The sequence below is a fragment of the Pocillopora damicornis genome, chromosome 13 (assembly GCF_964200805.1).
Source record: "Pocillopora damicornis chromosome 13, jaPocDami1.2, whole genome shotgun sequence".
Classification (NCBI taxonomy): Eukaryota; Metazoa; Cnidaria; class Anthozoa; order Scleractinia; family Pocilloporidae; genus Pocillopora; species Pocillopora damicornis.
Genome location: NC_142682.1, coordinates 16,871,197 through 16,894,178, shown reverse-complemented (window position 1 = coordinate 16,894,178; position 22,982 = coordinate 16,871,197). Strand labels below are relative to the sequence as shown.

The 22,982-nt window shown below is 38.5% G+C and overlaps 4 protein-coding genes across 5 annotated transcripts in view; 2 read left to right on the top strand and 2 right to left on the bottom strand.

The window, feature by feature from the left end:
• The window catches only part of LOC113681109 (uncharacterized), a 15,907-nt gene extending 10,159 nt beyond the window's left edge, over positions 1–5,748 (top strand). The window contains 3 exon segments of the mRNA XM_027198179.2: positions 1,294–2,329; positions 2,710–2,988; positions 3,454–5,748. Coding sequence (XP_027053980.2) covers positions 1,294–2,329; positions 2,710–2,988; positions 3,454–3,729 — 1,591 coding nt within the window. The 3' untranslated portion in view covers positions 3,730–5,748.
• On the bottom strand, positions 4,137–8,889 carry LOC113681110 (QRFP-like peptide receptor). 2 transcript variants are annotated; one of them, XM_027198181.2, is made up of 2 exons: positions 8,751–8,889; positions 4,137–7,591 (listed from the first exon to the last, which is right to left on the bottom strand). In XM_027198181.2, the coding sequence occupies exon 2, from the start codon at positions 7,552–7,554 to the stop codon at positions 6,517–6,519; it is 1,038 nt and encodes a 345-aa protein (XP_027053982.2). In that variant the 5' UTR covers positions 7,555–7,591; positions 8,751–8,889; the 3' UTR covers positions 4,137–6,516. The 2 variants fall into 2 exon arrangements, with proteins under 2 accessions (XP_027053982.2, XP_089048507.1); XM_089192381.1 differs by lacking the exon at positions 8,751–8,889 and adding an exon at positions 7,739–7,871.
• Positions 8,890–11,456: 2,567 nt separating this feature from the next.
• Positions 11,457–16,067, top strand: LOC113681089 (uncharacterized). The gene is made up of 4 exons (XM_089192379.1): positions 11,457–12,022; positions 12,362–12,473; positions 13,570–13,686; positions 14,358–16,067. Exons 1-4 carry the CDS (start codon positions 11,645–11,647, stop codon positions 14,993–14,995), a joined length of 1,245 nt encoding a protein of 414 aa, XP_089048505.1. The 5' UTR covers positions 11,457–11,644; the 3' UTR covers positions 14,996–16,067.
• Positions 15,122–22,982, bottom strand: part of LOC113681135 (gamma-aminobutyric acid type B receptor subunit 2) — a 15,056-nt gene continuing 7,195 nt past the window's right edge. The window contains exons 5-17 of the mRNA XM_089192380.1: positions 22,823–22,982; positions 22,461–22,562; positions 22,162–22,227; positions 21,841–22,032; positions 21,318–21,554; positions 20,838–20,901; positions 20,650–20,724; positions 19,801–19,948; positions 19,238–19,370; positions 18,681–18,788; positions 18,062–18,190; positions 17,006–17,338; positions 15,122–16,427 (exon numbers count right to left, since the gene is read on the bottom strand). Of these exons, the coding sequence (XP_089048506.1) occupies positions 16,287–16,427; positions 17,006–17,338; positions 18,062–18,190; positions 18,681–18,788; positions 19,238–19,370; positions 19,801–19,948; positions 20,650–20,724; positions 20,838–20,901; positions 21,318–21,554; positions 21,841–22,032; positions 22,162–22,227; positions 22,461–22,562; positions 22,823–22,982 (1,888 nt within the window). The 3' untranslated portion in view covers positions 15,122–16,286. The remainder of the gene's footprint in view (positions 16,428–17,005; positions 17,339–18,061; positions 18,191–18,680; positions 18,789–19,237; positions 19,371–19,800; positions 19,949–20,649; positions 20,725–20,837; positions 20,902–21,317; positions 21,555–21,840; positions 22,033–22,161; positions 22,228–22,460; positions 22,563–22,822) is intronic.

Genomic DNA, 22,982 nt, shown 5'->3' with positions numbered 1-22,982 from the left:
CTCTCTCAGCCTAAAATGCCGATATCTTGTATTCTTTGTGTAGTTCTCAGCCCAATATCTACATTGTTTAGATAATGGTGTTAAAATTCTTTGATATGTTTGGTTCGTCACTTCCTTTTTAGAAGGATTGGAACAACCTTCAACGGGGAAAATTAAACGTTTTTCGCCCTATCAGTTTAAATTCTGTTTTGTGAATTTTTAAGGGAGTCATGGACCAAATTACCGGAAACAAAGGCATATCAATCAGCTTTCTATTCGACATTGCGGATATTGAATTGAGTTCGACAGCCCAGTGAATTACAGGAATGTGTGATAAGAATCTCAGACATTCGACAGAGCTGTTATTTGTGGTTTTATGCTCAGCTCAAAGACTGTGTTCTTTTAATTTTTGGTGGCAGTGATCAAAGGAAGATGACTCTCAAACCCAATATTGGTATCGAAACCACAGCATATTTACATTTTTGAAGTGCTGAGGAATGTTTTAGCACGTTTTCAAATTTTTTAAACTTTCGCCTATTGTGCCGAAAGCCTGCGCAACGCAAATTGCAAAGTTAAAACGAAAACCCCTTCGTCGTAACTTTAAGACTAGATTACGAGAAGTCTTTCGGTGATGTCTGTATTGCGAGTCAGAAAAAAAAAAAAAAATTGGAAAAAAAACAGGGAAAAGAAATATTTTTGTTAGCACGCTGTGCAGACGTGAGAGTGAGGTGCTCTTAGAGTCCCGTGCGGCACGCTAACATCTATTTATTATTTTGATTCATACGAGTGACCTCGCCGGAAAGGAGAGACTGTTCTAAACCTACTTTTAGACCGTTTAACCTTTCCTTTTCATCGAGCGCCCGGAAAAAAAAAGAAAAACAACCCTCAAGCCACTCAGACTATGGATCATTAACCGCTCATTATATTATTGAAATCACTTTTTGATAGTTGAATACCATTGAAAAAAACCGTGAGAGGCTGGCGAGAAATTAGCTGGAAGGGTGGGGGAGTAGAAGTGGTTCCTTGCCCTCTCCCTTCTCACACCCCCCACCCCCACACCCTTATCGCACTCTTGCGCTCTTACAGCTTCGCGCGCGAGCTCTCTGTTAATGGGTGACCTTTGAGTTTTTATTTACGGTATATAATTTGTCGTCGGCAGTCATGCTGTGTTCGCCATATGTAGCCTTTCTAATTGAATTAGATAGTCCATTGTTGATTTAAAGAAACTATCCGGCTGTGTGGTGACCTTTCATTTTTTTCCTTCGACGCCCAGTATCGAAACGTGATCTAACTGCAGGCCTTTTCCTTCGCCAGATCTTCGTCCATGGAATCAATTCTCGATACCAGGTCTCCTAGCAGACGTGAGTCAGCTTCTAAATCACTAGACCAGGAAAAATCACCGATCCAAGGTGGCCGACATCGACCGAAACAATGGGAAACAGATAAGGGCAGATCGGAGCAGGAATTTAAGAGAGCGTCTTGGAGCTCTTCCAACGCTCAAAACAACCGCGGTCCAAGGGAACCAAGACCTTACCATGAAACCTCATCTTCGCGTCAGGGACGACAGCAAACTCTGGAAGAACCATCGAAACAAGTTGAAATCGCCACACGAAATGAAAACAGAGTGAATTTAGCGACAGAGGGAGTTACTTCACAGAATGAAAAGCCTTCTTTTAACTCAAATATTCCCGACTTAGACTTCAGTCGAAAGTCGGCCAAAGTAGAACCTCTACCTCCTTCAAATGAAGACGAAAACAGCGTGTTCTGGGATGCAGATGATTCTCTGCCGCCTCCGCCCCCGTTGGAACTGTTCGACCCACTAGAAACGTCACAAGACAGCTTGCCTTTGCCCTCCCCGCCACGGGAAGTTCTGGTCGAGTTTCCGCCTTCGGTTGGTGACTATGAATCGCGACGGGATCGAATTGAACAGAAGGAGACGTTTGAGCGAAACGGTGTGGATAGTAGCGATGTGATAAAACCTGTTGGATCTGTCGTGGTGGAATCAAGCGTGGAAATTAACCACGAAACTCAAGTGGAACTAAATGGACCGGGGAAGCTGGAATCTAGTGGATTGTCTGGTACAGCGCTGGAATTCTCCGGAAGTACTGATTTGTCATCAAAAGATGCATCTGTTACAGAGAACAGGAGTTATATCTCTCCAAGAGCTCCTCCGCCGGCTCCACTTGTATTAACGTCAACCCCTACCAAATTAGAGGGGTCTAACGAAAAGGGCACCTGTTTAGATGTCTCTAACAGCCCTCACAGTTTAAGTTCTAGTACGTCCACTCCATCCGGAAGCCGCCCTAACAGCATGTTGAGCCCAAAACTGGTAGAATTGGACAAAGAGAAGGTAAGCTGTTAGTTATAAGTCGAATACGTTCTAGAGGCCTACATGGCTGGGCCTGGGTTACATACTCAGACCATGGTCCTCTATGTTACCTGGACTAGATATAGAACTTTTGCCCCTCGCGTTTCCAAGTAACGCGACATACACTAATGACCACACCTCAACACTGCGGTCAAACGTAGGGCATGCGCGAGGGGATCATTTCTTGCCGCTTGCGCGCCAATTTCCCGCGGAGAGTTTCGAAGAAACCCAGTTGTGTTCCTGGGTGGAGACCAGGCTAGGGCTCTAACCGAGGCGTTTCGAATGGGAGACTAGTGCCTAGCTTTTGCCCATCTGTCTTCCTTTTGTTAACCTGACGATGTTTTCTTTTTTCGGTTATGTAGGCTGATCTCGTGGAAAGCATGAAGCAGAAAATAGTGGACTTGAGATCACAGATGGACGAAATTAAAGATGAAATCGATGGCAATGAGGAGCTGGGACAAAGAGTCACAAAGGTCGTGGAAGGAAAGACGAGTGATAGCGAGTTTTCTAAGTATCAGCGTTTTACAGGCGAGCTGAACAAGATTATAGGACTGTTACTGATACTCACGCAGAGAATGCACAGATATGAAATGATGCTCCATGATTTGGACATGTCTGAAGAAGCCGACCGACAGCAAAGAGTAAGTGGGGTATCAGTGATTATAGTTATTAGGTTTTTTCCCCAGCTATGACCGTTATTGATAGCCCGTCATGGGAGAAGTACAACATGCATTATTTCTGTTCAGAAGGGTGTTAACCCTCGCACGTTCAAGTAATGCGTGCTAAAGGTTTATCGGCCGTGCAGTACTACTTGCGTTCTTGCCTCTCTAAGACTCCTGTGTTGGCTGAGTTTCCTTTTTTCGTTTCACTTTCCTTTATTTCCTCATCGTTTCTAGTCACTCCTTTTCTGTCTTTGTTCTCTCGCTTTTCCTGTTCTTTCCTTAAATCGCTTTCCTTGTCTTCTTTGTCTAGATATACAGTGACTTCGAATCAGGCTCTTTCCTTCCCAAATTGCCCCATAAAAGTATTAAAGAAGGATAACAAGGAGTGCCAGGCCTTTTGGCAGCGCTAATAACTTATTTTGAGAGCTTCTTTTCATGTTTCAGGATATCTTACTCGATAAAATCGACAAGGTCACTCTGCAACACGAGGAAGCGTGTAAAATCAAGGAAGTGAACGATAAGCGCGGAGAGGTAGTGTCGAAGATTTTAGAAAATTGCCTGGAAGAGGAGGAATATGCAGATTTTCAGTACTACATAGACATGAAAACGCAGCTCGCTCTTATGCACGCGGAAATTCGTGACAAGGTCAAAATGGGAGAGGAAAGGTTAAACACTTTGAATTCGACAAAGATTGACTGGAGCATTCTTAGTTTGACGTGAGTGTAGCCGAAGCTCCACCTACTGTTGTTGACCGAACAGTTTCGAAGATTCATCGACAAATGTCGACCAAAAGTTGACCAAACAGAGCCACCTGATGCAGCAGGAATTAGCGTATGGGTTCTGAAAGCAGTGGTCGTAAGAACAAGTGTAAAAATAAGACTCTTTTGTTAAGTTTTATTTAAGGGAGGTGCCGTTATCACAGAAATTTTGATGTACTTTTTTTTCTTTTTGGCGTGATCCACCTTAAACTAAATTGAACCAAGTCCACGGTCTGAAGTTTAAATGTTTTTGGAACTAAAGGTAAAATGTTCTGAGCACTCTGACCAGAGACATTTTTAAGCTGTCGGAAAGAGCACGGAAAGCGTGCTAGTGGGTTCGAAAACCCATGGCGAAGTTCGTCGTATCATCTTGCAATAATTACATCACATATATTTTGGTTTCCAGTATGCAGTTTTCGTGGAAGGAGTATTTTTTCTTAAAAAGGGCAACAACGTACTTAGAGCTGAAGGCAGTTAGTTCGACACAGCACCGGAGCGGATTATCTAACACTTGTACTTAGTCGTCTGAATTTCATTAATGTTCACAACTTTCGAGATAAATTTTCTAAAAAGAAATTATTTCTTTTGTGCCGAATGTAAAACCCAAAAATGACAGATAACACTTTTTTCAGCTTAATACACGTGATTGAGTATTTTTATCACTAAGAAATTACCGAATTATCGCAGACAAAAAAAAAATTATTGAAATATTGTTACATACCTTTCAGGATTTCTAATGAAGGATATAATTTCTTTATTGAGAAGATCTCAATTTCCAAATTTAAATTCGCCAAAATGTGGCAGCGAATGCTTTTAATTTTATCTTTCAGATGGTGTTATTTCAAAGTATGCTGCCAATTTGTTTAGTATTTTCATGCTTGGTGTGTTTGAAGATACAAACTAAAAAGTTAGGAGTTGTTAAATTGGTATTCGCTCTTTGTAGGAAATTGTCATTGAGGTACAGGTTTTGACCCACTCACTCCCAGGAGTGACCCAGACATGATTTCTCCTGACATTGTCAATGCAGTATTAACCAGACTAGTGATGAGAGTATTAAAATATCATCCAAGAGACTATCGACCCAGCACCAAATTCTCAGAACTGAAATCACAGTATACTAACGAGAATTACCACCTAGATCTGGGGAGTGAAGGGTGATGGTGATTTTGCAATGAAATTTCTGGGATAACGCAATAGGTCACGAGGAAATGATACAGATAGTAGTTTTGCAAAGTTTAAATAGACTACAATTCAAGAAATTATTCTGCATCTAGTAACTCACAATATTTGATATAAAAGAACGGGATTTGGATCACTTTTTCCATTATTTTGGTTACTTGAAATCGTCTCTTAGTTTTTAAAAAGGAAGAGATTATGAAATCCTTGCAAACGAAGGAAGCCGGTAAGAAGAATATAAAACTGACAAAAATAGTGCTCTTCGGCCAGAAGCTTTATCTACTACTGGACTATGTAATGAAGTCTATACAAAACATCAAAGTGGATTCATTGAGTGGTTGGATGTTTTCTTTCTTTTTAAACCACGATTTGTTTTCCTCTAACCCTCTCAACTTGAACTTAAACAGACAGAGAACATCACCTTTGAACTGTGATATCAACAGCAAGTTGGTGATTTAAAAAAAAAACTGTCTCGAGTTAAAAGTGTCCCGATATTTAATTTCTCTCAACAACTGCATTGATATTAAGGTCAAATGAGGGGGGAGCGCATGTCTTCTAAGGTATGAATAACTCCGCTGTCCTCAGGGTTCGTTGTATAGATAAATATTTCTCAAATAAACAGGTCTGGGGAAGGGTGTCTTTCACTGTAGCTTTTTGAAACAAATTTCCGTCAAAGGGAGACTATTAGAAATGTAATTTTGTGGTACTTCTTAGTATTTGTTGCGATGCAAAAACGCGTGGAGAAGGAGGTTTCTTCAACGTGCAAAGGATATTCCAGTTTAAATAAATGGTTAGCTTATTTAGTGTTTGTGTGTCTGGTTTGTTCGTTTATATTATGGATTACGTTTGAGTGCTCTTTCATAATTGCTCTTTCGCAATTTCTCTTTCATAGTTGCTCAACAATATTATATTATTAGTCTATATTGTATTGTTATAATATCCATCTCTAGTCATTTACATGATCGAATACAAAGGATTAAAATCACGTGGTTTAGCCTCCTGGTAATGAGCCCATTCCGTCATCGCGTTGGCCACGCTTGTCAGGAGATTAGTCCAAATAGATGAAATGGTCTAACACGGCAGTTACGTTAATCTCTATCATAAACGATGTCAACGCCATAGACCACAATATTAAACTTATTTTTAGGTGTAAATTATAGAATGTATGATACTTAAGATACAAAAAGTTGAACTTCATGGTAACTGTTCGTTTCGCGCACGTGTCGTTTCCCAAACGACCACCTCGCCAACGTCTTGGCTCGTTTCTCTGACTCTGGCGCGTTACAGAACGTTAAATTACATAAGTTTTAGCTCTACCAACGTTAGAACTTAATCGTTTTCATATCGACCGAAAAGTCGAGTTAGGTCGTTTCAATACAAATTGAGAGTCGATTCGATTGAAGTCAATGAAAGACAAGGCGTTAGCGAACTGTTCGTTAACGAAACGACCGTACTTCACCTTCATCTTATCAGAAGAACTCAGACTTGCACTCTGTATTTTCCGGTTTTTTTTTCTTTTCTTTCTAACTTTTTTGTGATCGTGTGTCAGTGTGCCTCATGAGTGACGTGTTATTCATGTTGTTCCGGTTGCTTCCTTAGGAGAAAAACTTACTCTGTAACTTCGTACCGTCCCTCTTCTCACTTTTATGCAGAATTTTGGACAAGAAAACGGACACAATGTCTGTAAAGCTTGACGGAAATTAGTACTGAATAGAAACAAAATAAACGGGTTGACCGTTGAACTGAGCAACGGAAGTATGAAGTAGAAAATACCCAGCATCCACTTACACTCGTCTTTGAGAAAAAGCTTAGGGACGGTAGCTTTTATGATCAAGAACATGGTATAAAGTAAATAACAACCGACAAATACTGTCACGATTGACTTATATAACCTCATTATGTTTTGGCTGTGCATGTATCTCTTCTTTTGAAAACTATTTTGGTTTGCATCATCGCTTGGTATGGCTCTTTTCAGAGCGCGCACAATAACAGTGTAATGAACAGTGATCGATGTTAACGGTACAACAAAAAACACGATAAAGGTAGTAGCATAAAATATCATAATCGCTAAAGGATTCCATGAAAATCTACAGAAGGCTATCTGATCAACCTCTTCTACCTCGAAATAAAAGATGTGAGGCACGGAATACGTTATAGGTATCAACCACGCTGCAAATATTAAGGCTACTCTTTTTTTTCGTGTTAGTAGGATCACTTTTAAGGGATGTACTATCGCGATGTACCTCTCCACCGCGATTAATACCATGCTTAGAATAGACACCAAGTATGACAGGAGTCTTATGTAGGCCCCCGTTTTGCACCCAGCTGAAGCCAGAGTACCGTGGAGTAGGCTCCCCTTGCTTGTTATGATTTCGTGAGTAAGATACACTGGCCAGGTGAATAGAGCGCCCAGAAAATCAGAAACGGCCATGTTGACATAATAGAAGTTAGTACTTGTCCTAAGAATTGGCGTCTTGAACACCACGATAACGACAAGAATGTTGCCAACGAAAGCTGCTAAGCTTACCACAACCAAAAGCGTTGTGAAGAATGTAGAAGAAAAGAGCCAGCACGATCCCTGGTCGACATTTGGAAGACTGGAGTTGTTCATGATGCGATGACTGCGTTCGGTTCCTTTTAATTAAAAGCTGTATGGAGAATAAAAAAATTTTCAACTGAATTTAGGAAGTTTTATGGCTTCATCTTGCGTCAGATTTCCCAAAGTTCAACTCAGATCACCGAGTGACAATTTTCCTTCACTTGACACCTTTAAAGAAATTACTATCAACAGTTACCGTTTCATAAAAAAAGAGATGTTTTGACAATGATTTATGGACCTCAACGTCAACAGGGCGTTTAGTCTACTATTTGGGTAATGAAATTCGCCTCTTAGTCGACAACTAATTAGCAACGATCTAATATGCTTGTGATAATAATTTAATCACAAAGCTAATGGGAGCGGAAGAAAACATGACAATTATTTTCTTTACAGCTGCCTAAAAATGTCTCATAGTTTGAACAACTGCTTTGTTGGTTGAAATTGCGGTTCTATCCTGACATTAATCAGTACGTGATAACATTAATGCCTCAGGTCATGGGCGATGAATGATCGCAGATAAAACAGTATTGATCACGCAATGAATTGATAAAAATGACTTCAAAGGAAAATAGTGTCAAACGTTTTGTCCAAAAAATGGAGTTAGTGGAGATGAAAAGAATCAGAAAAAGGACGTTATAAATGCCTGTGTGAATCATGTACGTCTCATGATCATTCACTCCAATAATTCTAATTAAACTTCTCTCAAATTCTCTATACTTTCTCATTTTTATTTACAGATTCATCTCCTCTCCCTTTATTTATCCATTTTTGATTTGCCATTTCTAAACATACCCTAAAGACATTATCTGTCACTAAATCATGATAATTGTTCTTAAAATTTATCGTTATGGACCACAACCTTATAGAGCCGAAGTAAAACTACTTTGAAAAAACTTTTTAAAATGCTGGAAAAGGCATTCGACAAGAATGTTCCCTTAAATAAGGGTCTCGATGGGATTAACCGTTAGCCGTAAAACAGCAAAAAAAAAAAAAGAAAAAGCAGTTAGGCGTAAAAACTGACAAATTCTAACCATTATTTAGAAAAAGTTGACCGTAAATTATTTTTAAAATCACAACGGAGATGACCGTTAGCCGTAAAATGACCAAAATTTTAACCTGTAAGCCAAGAGAGCCATCACCCAATGCTTAAATGACCCTCTTAAATGCTTATCGAATTTACTAGAACAAATTTTTTTTTTGCTACTCACCTCGCCTTTAGTGATAGCCTTAACCAATGTTTATCAAGAAGGTATACTGCGGTAGGTACACTGCGCAGGTTATTTGTGCCTTATATCGGTACCACTCTCTGGATGGCTTTCACTCTTTCGGAAAATCCGTTTTTAAAAAAACAACGAAGGAGAAATCCACTTTACACAAGTAAAACGCATACGAAATCTTTTATGTTCTTAATGACATATTCGTCATCTGTTGAATGATGAAAGTGAATTCTGATGTTGCGTGTTTTGAGCGCTTAAAAAAAAATATTTTTACATTTTTTGGTTTGAATTAAACTGTCCTTACCAATAAATGCCTCTTCCAGCTCGAAACCGTTCTGCGGAATGCGTAAGAAATAACACAAAAAGAGCAGGATGAAAAAAAAAAAAGAAAAAAAAAAGGAAAATGTAATTAAAATGTCCTTTTAAATTCAGAACACTGGGAACAATATTTGCATATGCTAGGCAAAATAATTGATTTCCCTTCGCCCACTAAGAAAAACAAAAGAAAGGGGAGGAAGGTAGAAAGACGAAAAAAATATGAGTTCATATCTCATCTCATGAACTCAACTGGGGTAGTCCAAAAATTCAAGATTCAGTGCCTTTAGTGCGCGTGTTAATTATGAATCCACTGAAGATTTATTTGCCACACACATCTATTAAATATCGCATTAATTAAAATGACAGGAAAAAAGGTTTCCTAAAATGGGGTAAATGCATATTCAACAAACTGCTGAATGGCGCAATGGAGAAATCAATTTTTACAAAGAGATTGGATTTTTAAGAGTTTGTTGACACAGTAGAATCTCGGTAAACTGGAACCCCCGGTGACCTGAAGCAAGATCCGATTTCCCATGTCTCCATACTTCAATCATTTTCTCTCAGATAATTCGAACCATTTTTTGCTTCCCTTTAAAGTTCAAACTAGGGAGATTCTACTGTGATTAAAAGCAATATTCTAGGGTCTTGTTCAAAGATTTCCCATCAGTCCATCTTCACAGAGGCATGGACGTCAATTATTTGCAGATTTATGTTTACATTTTGAGTACACCTTTTTCTCAGCCTCTATTTCACAATACATAATCTATAAATACTTTTTTAATATTTCAAAAGGAAATAAGAGTACGTTTTTTGTGTGATTACGGAGGCCAAAAAACAATTAAGAAACTACGAACACAGATATCTTAGATGGCAAAGGAAATAATACATCTGGAATTTGGAGAGCATTTCTTCCTTCATAATGCATGGATGTAGGCTCTTATAGATTGTGCTGGCATAACTGTTGACATTATTTGGAAAAATGGGCAGTAATTTTTTACACTTAGGAAAAATTGGGCAATGCCAGTTGTATTATACAAGAGAATATAAAAAGTTTATAATTTCTTGCATAACATGATACTTTTACAAGCACAATCCCTCATGTGCGTACAATTATTTACCTGGCTTTCGAGTCAGGTGTTTTTATTAACTTTGAACAATGTTAAAGGATTTTAGAAGGTAGACTTCTTAAAGGAGAAGAAGGTTATCACGCCGACTACTATTTCAGATTCTTACTGCATAGTTTACGATGAGGTAGGAACTGTTTTAAGCTGTTATCAACATGGTAACGTCCACATTGGAATTTTAAGCGATAAAAGGTAAAATTATATGTTTTTTAGAGCATGTGTAGAGAAAAAAGATTAGGCTGAACTACTACGCCGGCTCTCCAAACACACAGGATTTTTATTCACAATGTGACCAATCGCCTGTCAAGAATCTTCAAACCAGGTGATTTTGTGTAATGATCCATTTTGGCATGTTTGTTTAGTTCAGTAAGTCACTAACTTACCGTAAAACGGATCACTGTCTTCTTGATTGCCAGTAATTGCGCTTTTGTCTCTGGAACTAATTAAAAAAATTAACACGATCGTGCTGCGAATGCGGAAAATTACACGAGTACTTTTTTAGAGATAACATGATTTCGAGTGCAATTTGGTGATAAGCACGAGTAAACTTTTCAAAGACAACAAAATTTCAATTTGTAGCCTTTAAAAATTTACAAAAACACCAAATTGAAAGAGGAATCATGTTATTACTGGGTTAATAATTTACATGGAAAAACATTACAGAAAGGCAAGACAGACGAAATTTTGGATGAATGCGCGCTATTTGTAATTTTGACTCGTGTTACAACTTTGCACTCGTGTTACATGAGAATGCACTGGTTTTCAGCGCGTATTTTTTTCATTTTCAGTGTTATGTTTGTTTTTTTCATTCGAATAATTTTTATGTTAAATAAATAAAGGGGGGTAAGTTTCTAAAGAAACTGTGGTGCTGTGTCGGTGGGAGAGTATAGCAGGTAATTTAGTGTTAACAACTGAGTTGAAAACGTAAATTGGCGATTGCAATCGCTCTGACGAAGGGCTAACGCTCGAAACGTCAGCTTTTTTACTCTTTACGGTGGCCAATTTACGTTTTCAACTCAGTTATTAACAATGAATTGTCATTCTTATGTTAATTTGTTGTACTATAGAACTCCAGCACCCAGTAATCTCTTTGTTAATTGGCGTCATTAGAAGTCCTCTAACCCCAAAACGCCGTTTATTTGTTTTGTCTTCTAATTTTTTATTTCTCGAAACTTTTTTACAGTTTACCTGTTCGAAATTCAGTCTTTTGGTATTGTTTTCATTTGCTTTTTTACTCCCGAAACTTTACAATTCAATGCTAAAATTTGATTTAAAAAAACCGGAGATTATTTCACTCGCGATTCATCAACTTATTTAAAATTCATGGCTCTCTAAGAAACTGCAAACGAATCAGCAACCAAACCAATAAGATTACGTAGGCTCATATCACATTTACAAATAACGTCCGATTAATCAGCGTTTCTTAAACAGCCATAACTAATAATGTTCAGCTTTACTAACATGGTGGGGATTTTGAACGCGATTGTATTTCTAAGTTTTAGTCATACAAAAGTCAGTGGCACAGAAGTTGACGGTTCGAAAATCTTGAAACGCGACAGGAAAGACGGTGTTCATTATGTCAACTTTGTTTCGCATAAATTTAGTTTTTTGGATCTGCCACCCTTGTTATCAGCTCTTGTGAGTACGGTTGGAGAGTGCGGTGTAACGTGTGTTGATAACCCATCGTGTTTTTCCTTTAACTGTGCGGCGTTCTTAGATAACGTGCACAGAAAGATGTCTTGCCAACTTTTGCCTAGCGATAAGTACAATAAATCAAGTAAGTTTTCTTCAAGTCCAACATTTCATCATTACAGCATAAAGGTATGTAGAGAGATATTTTTGAATTTTTTCTTCTTGCATAATTTTTTGGTGGGAATATATACAGTGTAGAAGAGTTAGCCTGCTATATTATTTATATTATTTAACCTTTTCAGTCTGTAATGTCACAGTTCTCAAAATAGTACTAGTGAAACATTAAATTCCGAGCTTTTTAGGCACTGAAATAGCCATTTAAAGCATTCAGTGAAACACTCCGTTTCAGTGTAACAAATTATTGCATGTGGCTGCAATAGTTGATGTATTTATAGTTTATCAATTAGAGATCCTTGTCTTAACAGAGGTAAGTTAAGTCTTGGAAAATTTTTCATTATCTACTGACAGAGTCGTTGTTCCAGTAATCCTTGTATGAACAATGCAACTTGTGTGGCTAACTACGATGATTACAAGTATTCATGCGAATGTGCTCCAGGATATTTAGGAAAGGATTGCGAAGGTGACATCAAAATGTTTTTTCTTTAATTCCGTTTCTTTTAATTAATTAACTAAGTGAAACGCTGTAAGGACCTCATTTACGTCACATGCTGAGTTCAAACCTGAGAATTCTCAGCAATGCATTCCATTTTAGCTGTTTATTTGTTTCACACTTTTGAGTGATCAAAATGAAATTCCTCTCCAAAGTGCAGGGGTGTTAATGTAAAGTTGACAAGAAAGAAAAAAATCAACTTATGAAATTGCTTCACGCAACATTAACTACTCTGAGCTACCGCAAATTATAGGATTAATGGATTATGGACGGTTCTGAAGAACTGCTATTATTTAGATCTTGGGGATGAAATAAATAGCTTTGATGGCTATAAATCGAATAATTAACCATAGAAATGGAAAATGAGTTCACGAATTATCGGTGTGAATTCAATATTCGTATCCTTATAAAATTCTGCAATACAGATCACAGAAATGTACTAAATAAGATGATCTTTGGAATATTTGCATTGATGTTCAAATTTGACCACTCATTCCATGACCAATGTAAAAATGAATCCCTTTTAAGTCAATTCGTGATTCTGTGTCGTTTGCTTTGTCAAGGTAACTCAGCTATCGTATTGTTAACGCAAACTCAAAAGTCCTGTTTATATCAGAGCAATTTTCAATTGAGTGTTGAAAGTAAGCCCGTATTGCATTGGTTTTGCTTTACTTGGCTCTGTGATTGGGCAAGAAAACTCGCCCTACTCTCTCAAACAGGCAGACGCAGAACTAAAACCAACCACAACTTAGTCTCTCACGTTTTCCCGCGCTTTGGGCAGTTTCAGGTTGGTTTTACTTTCATATAAGTTCTCGTTGACTCTTAAAGGTCTCATCCTTTCTTCTGATCGGCCGTTGTGGTTACTGCTGTTTTGATTTTATAATACTCAAACGAAAAGTGTTCTAAGCTTCGAACCGAAACTACGCTGTCCTTCCACTTTGTACCTCGGTGGAGTTTTACATCTGATCGTCGTTTAGAAAGAATAACAATAGTTTCAAAAAAATTCCTGCTTTTCTATTTCTCTCATGCCGACATTCATGTCAGCTGTTTGGTTTATCTTTCCTAGATATCGACGAATGTTTCAGTAATCCATGTTTGAATGGAGGACGCTGTGTTGATGGCATTAACAAATATCACTGCAACTGCCCGTCATACTTTACCGGACCAAGATGTGAAACAATAGGTTAGATTCACTTCATCTCACACTCTAGTAGCTTTTACTCAAAGAGCGGTAACGCCAATAATAAAGTCTAATAGCATGGAATAAATCATCAGCAGGATGTTAAAGTTAACAAAGCTAGGTGACCTATGTACAAGAAATGCGTGTAACAGTAACAAAAATGTTTTTTTTTCTCAATTCTTTCTATCTATTTATATGTCAATACTTTAGCACTTGCAGCGTGAGTTGCCGATCGGAAGTGAATCAGGAATTAAAGAAGAGTAGCAAAACCAAATCAATTCCGTCATAGCATGTACATTAATAAAATCAAAACCATGTTTAATGTTCCTTGCATTTGAAAGCTTTTCAATCAAGTCTAACTTTATGGTTTATTGCTGGCATCTTAATACTGCTCCTTTTTTTACACCTTGTCCTTATAACTGCGGTTTGTTTCTCTGTTGCTCCTAATACAGGGCACAGGGTTGTTGAAAAAGACGTGCGAAAATCACTCCTTTTCACTTTTCTTAAAAATACACTGGTATGTAAGTTGTCATTTGGGTGAACACAGGCAGCCACGACTCGGACTCGAAGGGGAAAATCTTTGATTTTGTGTTTAAATCCCAAGATAATCACAAGAATTAAAAGGAGAGAAACTACTGGTATAGAATGTTTACCTTGTATTGTATCTCCATTAGATGTGGATGGTCTTGTCGCGTTCTACCCGTTCAACTCTGCACACACTACAAAAGACATGCTGGGTAGTCAGCTTGACGGAATTGCTTCCAACGTGCAGCTTGCAACTGGACCTAAGGGAAACGCTGGCGGTTCGTATCGGTTCATGGGTACATCTAACAGCTACATTGAACTCCCAAACAGCGGAGGGTTAGACACGATGTACTCTTTGACAGTTGTGATGTGGATTTATCCCGAGGGACCAACGGATGGACCTTTATTCAGCTATGGGACTTCGACTTCAAATCTTTGGAGAGTTCATTTTTGGATAGCAATTGGTGGAAACTTTTTTTTCCGTCTAGCTGATAGACAGGGTAATATGTATTCATCTGTAACAAGCCCTGCAACCTCAGGTCAGTGGCATTACGTCGCTGTTTCTTACGACTACAACACTGGAGTGGCTAGACTCTGGATCGACGGAGTGGAAAAAGGGAAAGAAACTGTTGGAGTGTTTCAATTGGCCACCGACTTAAATGTCAGAATTGGTGTGAAAACTGGTGATGCCAGATATTTTAAGGGGAGAGTCACAGGAATACAAGTGTATAACGTAGCACTTAATCGAGACCAGATAATGGCTGTGAAAACGAGAGGGGAAGGCTGAATTCATACTAAGTATCAATAAATGAATGCAGTAGTCTGCTTTGCAACCAACTCACTCGCTGTCAGAGAATGCGTTTGGTACCACAGCTTTGAGAAACTTAAACCATATAGTGTTTTAAGATTTTTAAGTGAAAAATGAAGTTTTAATGGACAAAAAATAACACAAAGTGTTTCAGCCGCCTCTATTCCTTTACCACAGCGCATGCGTGAACTCTTTGAACCCTGAGGGACAGTTTTGAAACTGTACTGGTCTCCTAGGAATCAGTTCCAGACTATCATGTGATATGAACATATTCATTTAATAATTTGCCCAATCCAAACAATTAATTGTCATTATTATCACTAGTATTAGTATAAAGCATTGGCCCACTAAGTTACTTTGAAAACGTATAACTAAATTATCTTCTTATTTCGATAAATACATGGTAATATGAAAAAAAAAAGGATAACATGACATCAAGGCTTAAAAGGTAAGACTTTAATGAGGCAAGAACTCGTGCCTATCAAAACTGACGCCATTCGGTTCCGGCTATCAACTGTGCCACGAACTCACGATCGACCTTCCACCAGTCATAATTATCTCTAAGAAATTTAAAAAAACTTTTATTTTTTGCCAAAAATTGTTTCTATCCGTTGACGCTAACACAGTAAAACGGCGTCTTCAAACGTCTCTATAAAGCATTCGTTTTGAGTGACCGTTTTAACCTGATATGTGTGGATAGAAGACCAAACGACCGTTTTAACCTGATATGTGTGAATAGAAGACTAAACCCGGAGAAAATCTCAAATGCTAAGTAAAATCGGATGAGTGTGACAATTTTATTATAACTGATTAGTCGTAACTATCGAATCCTTCGGTCGGCAGGAGACCTAAACTTGTGAAAAAAAAAATCTGCGCTGTCATAGCTTATTTATCACCCTTGCCCAGCTGATTATTTTATATCTCCTTTATTCATGAAAATTTTTCTCTTAACCACATTGGATCATCCGGAATTAAGAATTAATGTTTAAAGATCGGTTTACTGAATAAATAAACGCCAAGGTTACTGTATCATTAAACGCTTACTGCTCCATCTTTTGCCATCCTCTTTCCGTTGTTTTTATCTCTCATGTTCTAGTACTTTTTTTTCTGACAGCCCATGAGTTTATGGTTTAGAACCTGTTTTTCGTCATTTTGCACATTCTAGAAAACGATTCAAATTCTGATGTCGTGGTTCTTTTCACTGCAACGGTTCAACTGGGAGCTGAGGTATAAAATTATGTTCACGGTAAATCACGGAATTTCCATCACACTAATGAACCGTCTGCGCGATTTCCGAAACTCCAAAACTGGTCGAATTGAAATTTTTCTTTCCTAACGAATTATGTTCCCTTCCATCCTGAATTTGGATTTCTTCTGGATGCACTTGTGACTCTCGTGCAAGGTTTGTGATCTGTCAGGAAAAGACGTAAAAATGAAAAAGGTTAAAGATATTAGAAAAAAGAGGAAGAAAGGAACAGAATGGAAGAAAGATAAGGGAAGATATTAAGGGCATAGATTCAAATGGATAACATACAGGGCTTATAAAAGAGTAGGACAGAAAAGGAAATAATCCGTGGGAAGGGGAGAGATTGACGCGACTCTTGCCTCGGAGAAATTATCGAAAGGACCGAACAGGATACAGCAGAACAGGGTGCGAACATAATGTTATAGAGAGGAGAGGAAAGAGAAAGAAAGACATTCGCCCTTAGACGAGATTGTAAAGTAGTTTGAGTAACAGTTAAGTAGTGGCACATGAACAGAGTAGTTCCTTGTCCTTTGGTTCCGGGGGTCGCACAGGAATTTGAAATTTTGGCTTTTACAGAGAGAGAACTTGGGAGAAACTCACCGAGCAACGAGAACCAAGAAAAATTCAAACCACATGTGATTCCAGGCTCGGGAATCAAACCTAGGTCTCCTAAGGGAAGAGGGGTGTACTTTCACACTCCGACATCCACGAAAGCGATATAAACTTGTGTTCTGGCCACATACCTTTGGGAGAAACACTAAACCAAGCACCATGGTGGTACACAGGTGTATCAAGGAATTGTTGAAGATCCTCTTGGCATTATAATTACTCAGCACAAACTCCGCTGTGATGGAAAGCCCCGAGAACAGTAAAATATTGTAGACAGCTACCCCGATGTTCTTGGAATCGTTGAGTTCAGCGTAGTGAACATTTCTCGTTTCCCAGGCCAGGAAGACGCCAAACAGAAGCAGTATGCCCTTGTATATCAGTATCCCAAGAAACCATTTGGAGTAGTGAGTTGAATCGCATTGGTGAATTGTTATGTGAATGTGTATGTCTTCGTCGTCGGGGTGCATCTGAAAATGAAATTGAAGATAAGTGTTGATTAGTTAACACTGGGAGACGCAGCTGGCCTGATGGTTAGCGGGTTCTACTTTGGGTCGAAAGGTCTGAGTTCAAGAACCGGCTGGGTCATTGTGTTGTGTTCTTGAGTAAAATACTTAAATTGAGTGCCTCTCTCCACCCAGGAGGATAAATTGTCAGGGAAGCCCGATGAAGTGGTGGGGGTAACCTTGCAATGGACTCGCATCCCAGGGGGGGAGGGGGGAGGGGGGAGGGGGGAGGGGGGGAGTAATAACATTCTTGGTCTCTGCGTACCAAGGAAACCGCGAAAACCGCGATAAGTGTCGGCTCCAACTTGGCTAAAACACAGACTTTATCTTGTCAAATGTCAAATGAGCGATTATTGCTGCTTTTGTGACACAAATTAAAACTGAACGTATTTCAGTGGTCAGTTTGGACAAGGGAAAACCAAGAAGCGACGATACGATAATCTGAATTTCGTTTGGATCATTTGAAATTTCTGCTCATTAGGAAATATCCTTTAAAAAGTTGGCCTGCCTTCTTCAACCTTTTTCTTCCATTTAGACATGAATAGAATGATGTATCCTTGGAACTTGTTGTGATAGTGAATCAAGCAGTACATTTGTTCGGGGTTGACTGACCAACAATCAAAACATAAAAAGGTCTCAAGACTGTGGGGTTTCTTGATCAAAAGACAACTTCCATGAACTCTATACCTTATCGGACATTTGTATGGTTTTTGCTTGTAAGGGATCCACTAGTTCCCAGCTCACAAGCACCAGTATATCCAGCAGTAGACCATGGAGTATTTTAAGCAATAGGTGAGACGTACTCAGACCACTTATCTGTTGGAAAAGATGAATATGATAACGAGAATGGTGGCATGATTGTCGATGAATAGATAAAAAGTAGAAGGTGATTTTTTTCGTATTTTAGACAAATGTAAATAAAATAAAATCAGTCGCTTTCGAAAATTGTAACACAAGCACTTGAATGGGAAATAAAATAGTCTCTCTATTCTTCCAGTGACTTTTCTAAGATCGCTGAATCCTGAAATCCTCTCAACCGTGTCCATTTAACTGTGTCCTTTCAAATCGCGTTAAATTCAGCTGCGTCATTTTCACTTGCATCTTTTTAACTACGTCCTTCTCAACAGCATACGACTTCGACTGCGTCCTTCTTAAAAGCGTCTTCCCGACCTTTTCAGCTTCTTTCCTATTCACGACTTTGACACCCGAAGGACCACAATAAAAGATTTTCTTATTGCCCTTTCAAAATTTTCAGTCATTTAACAAGTGAACTAGAAAATGAAATACTGAAACACTGGGAATGTACCTGTCGTTTGAGACGCCTGTTAGTAAATATCTTGTACACACGCCAAGTCTTCGATAACATTCCTCCAAACACCAATGTAAATCCAACAGCAATAAGGTAAGCGCGCACCTAGTGTAGAAAAATCGATTTTCAAAGAGCTGGTATAGATACAAATTTTGTTTCGTCAAACAAGCGGTGGCTGATTTCTTTACAGCTGGGTTTATAGATCGAGTTACACTCATAGTCGAGTTGAACAAGCAAACAGGAAAAAGGAACCCGGTTTTGTTTTCGCCAACAATACAAAAAAGAGAGAATCAATGACTTGCAATATATGTAATTAAGAGACCAAGCTAGCTTCAGGTTGTAGTAAAATATCAAATTAAAGAGACGATTTCTGGTGGTAGAATTGAGCTTAGAAACCCTAAGGGAAGGAAGATGCTCCTGTAGGTAAAACATGGGAACCATTCAGTCTCTTTTAATTTTTTTGTTACGCCGCTTACCTTAATTCACAGACGTCCAGTACATAGGTTCGTAGAGCATAACATATGCGATATCAATTGATTACCAGAACTACTTACCACGCAAACAGATCTGCTTCCTTTTCCATAAACGAATGAATTTCCCAAAACTGCCAGGAAAACGTGGATATAGCATAACAGACAGCCAATGGCTGTTATGCTATTAAAATGCGGTGACGACATCTTGATTATCCTGATGTTCAAACAAAAAGAAAACAATCAACAAAAATTAGCTATCGGATGTTGATCTGCGAGTGCAAAAAAGTCTACTGGTCCTCACTCTCCGGACTAAGACATGATATTTATCAGAAGTTAAGAACGTTGAAATGACTTTTAAGCAGATGATAGTACCATAACACTTTCTTCTATAAGTCAAATGTAACTTGCTTCTTCTACCAGGTTCTACTAAGGAGGTACGACCGACGAATACTTCCCAATCCGCATTACCCAATGCCATCAGCAATTAGAAATTGTTGTTAATCTTATTATATTCTACCAGCATACGTTTTGGTTAAACTTTCTTCGCCTTCTCATACCCGGTTCTGCAGCCGCATTCAAGTCAGCGACCTTTCAAATGTACAGCCAAAGACTGAAATTTGGGTGAAGTTACTAACTTTTATTACCTATGTTTTCTGTATAATATATTTAAAGTCAGGCATCCCAAAGAGAACAGCACGCCAAGAGAGGATGTAACAAGAGTCATGATGGTCTGTATCCTTGGTGCTTCATAAGGTTCAGTTGTGTTGGTTACTCCGTCAGCCGGAATCTTGCCTTGAAACGCGATAAATATTACAGTGAATAGAGTAGAAAATAAAGGTAAAAATGACAGTAACAATAACAGCAAAACAACATCTTCCAAAATTATCGACAAACAACGATATCATCAACAATAAAGAATGAGAATCGGTTATCTGGGACATTTTTTCTCAAAGTTTAAATGGCTTAAATCGGCAAAAAACAAAGAGAACGTTTTAAACTAAAATATGTTGCTTCATATTTGGAAAGATTGTAACCAGTACATTTTTAGCTTTGCTAATCTAATTTGAAAGCTTCTTGCATTTTCGAGGAGTTTTCTAACAATTACAAAAATGTCGCGAGTTTGAAAGATTACAGCGTAAAAAGATTGACTTTTAGAAAGCCAACCAAAGTAGTGACCGCGGCAAATCAAGAGAAAGGTAACTGTCTTTAGGAGCCAATGAGAATTAAATGTAAAACAAGTTAAGTGACTAAAGCGCGGGAAAACGCGAGTTGTCGACTCCTTATTGGTTTTAGTTTTACATTTGATTGGTTGATGACGCAAGTTTTCAACACTAGCCGCGATGCAAAGCTCAGTAAAACCAAAGCAATCCTGGATTAATTTTGTCATACAAGCGGAAATCATTCGGTTTGATTTTCAACTGATAAAGCGAAGTGTAGTTCAGTTTCAAGGCTAACAAAAGACTTTGTTGTATTTGCGATATTGTACTAATTACCTTCCCAAATGAACAAAGAGTCATTCAACATGGTGGAAGATTTGTCACACAATCCGATCACTGTCCTGGAATCACCTGAAAATGAAATGTAGGAATGTGTGACAGTTCTTTGAACATAACTTTTACTTTAAGTATTTGGCTGCAGTTCTGAATCAATAAAGATTTCGGAAATGTTATAAAGAGCACACCTTGTTGTTGCAAAATCTCGATCGTATTTTCTCTATCACCCACTCTGTCAAACTTAACAATGCCCTGTAAGAAATTAAATGAACAGTGTATCATTTTAGACAGTATCTCAATCTTTGGAAACAAACTAATTGGCTGTTTACAAAGGGGAGCGGAAAATCGATCCAAATACAAGCGAAAAAAAGATTCAATTGAGAGGAAAAGTGAGGGGATCAAGCTTCGAACTACCGGCTTTGCATTTAAGTTTAAGAGCTAAAGCATTCGGTGACGCCCCCTCCGAAGGCAATATGGCAACAAAGATGTAGCATCTATTGAAATTTCATTTTAGAAGTTATTTACAACTGGAGATGTTTAGGTTTCAAGACATGTTTTGGTGGACTAGAAAGTAAATTTTCGTCCGTTAAGGTAGAGTGCAAGAGAAACAAATTCCTTTCCTTATGAAACTTTCAATTGTTCCGACAGTGATTAATGCGCGTGCTCACCGACATGCCGATGTAGGTCAAATTCCGAAGTATTCGTCGGAAGAGTTCGGCGGCCTCGCGATCACCATACGCTATGTTTGTTAAACTCTTGTTGCGTGCTTGAAGAGCGAAGGAGGACTGGTGCAACGTTAGTGCGATGCTCCAAATAGCATCATACGCAAAAGAGGAAAATCCATTTGCTGGGTAATTTATCTTCCTGCTCCGTTCTAAGAGTTCATCGTTAAGTTCAACAGCAGTCTGTAATGTGAAAATCCGAAAAATGAATCGCTGGCGACTAACTACGGCCATTGATAATATAGATCACAAAATAAAAGGAGTTAATCAGTATTCGCCTATATAAGATCAATCTCTAATATGAAGCAGGTAAAAAAAATAGCTTAAAAAGCCTTCCTTAATTTGTGGCTGAACGCACGAGCGGGAAATATGACCGAGGGACATCTCGTGTTCTGACTGGCTACCCGAAAGTAAAAAAGTGGGCCAGTCATAACCAGTATGAAGAAGTCCATTCAAATTGGTGACTAACCTTCCCTGAAATCGTAGGGGTCTTGGAATCCCCAAGAGGTAGAGGTCTGGTGGCGAGATAGTTGCCTGCTGCTAAAAGTATGTCGTCTCCACTACACGAAGTGTCTCCAATCTTCGATTCCCACCACTTTTCACTGTACCATCCTGGAAGAATCCAAACGTATTTCCTGCCTGTTACTCCTTCATGGCATGCCTAAAAGAGAACAGTCACGGGTATATCTCAAATTGAAAAAAACACAAAACTTTTTTCCAAACAATGTAGAGAGCTGCTCTGTTATTCAGTCTTCGACTACCTTAAAAATAAATGTAACAAATTTCTCACCTGACATGCGATTTTTCGGAATTGATCTTCATACATCAGGCCAATGATGATTCTGACATCTCTCCTCTGAAATAAATCGCGATGGTGTTAAAACTACCCTTAGTGTTGGTTAAGTTTTTAAGACGTTAAAAAAATCGATTTTGGAAACAATGAATTATCCTCTGGATATAGTTAGCCGATAAATAACTGTCAATTAAGCCTTGCGGCCCTTACTTACGATCTCACCCGGAAAAGTATGGATATTAAGAATTGAAAGTGATTTGGTTTAGTTTATCAGCAGTAATTACTTGAAGGCTTACCTTAATGTGACGAACTGGATGCCTGTGTTCCTCTTCAAAACTCTCCATGAAGACGATTGAGATGTTGTTTTTGGTAAGTAACGCCATTAAGTTCTCTTTGGTCTGCAAAAATAACAAGTGCTTAATTTCGACCCTTCAGATGTCTCTTTAAATGTTTTGTGACCAAATAAAAAGTCATTTTATAGTGATATATAGTTTAAGCTGATGTTAATCAGGTTCACGAAAGGTTATTCGAGATTTCTTGGTTCTCTCTCAAGTCATGATTAAAAATATATTTAACTTCACTGGATAAATTATTCTCCATTTAAATTCATCACGATTGTAATCTCTGTTCATGTAGGCCGGCAAACAGCTGGAATTACCTTTGTGAAAATGTGGTCCTGTTGCACGAGAATTGCGACTCTGTTCCACTTGAAGTGCTTTAGTAAGTTCACAATGGCAAAGTTGTTCAGGGCCTCAGAAGAACAAATGCGGGAGTAGAATGGAAACCTTGAGTCATCTGAGAGCTTAGGAGAGGTATTG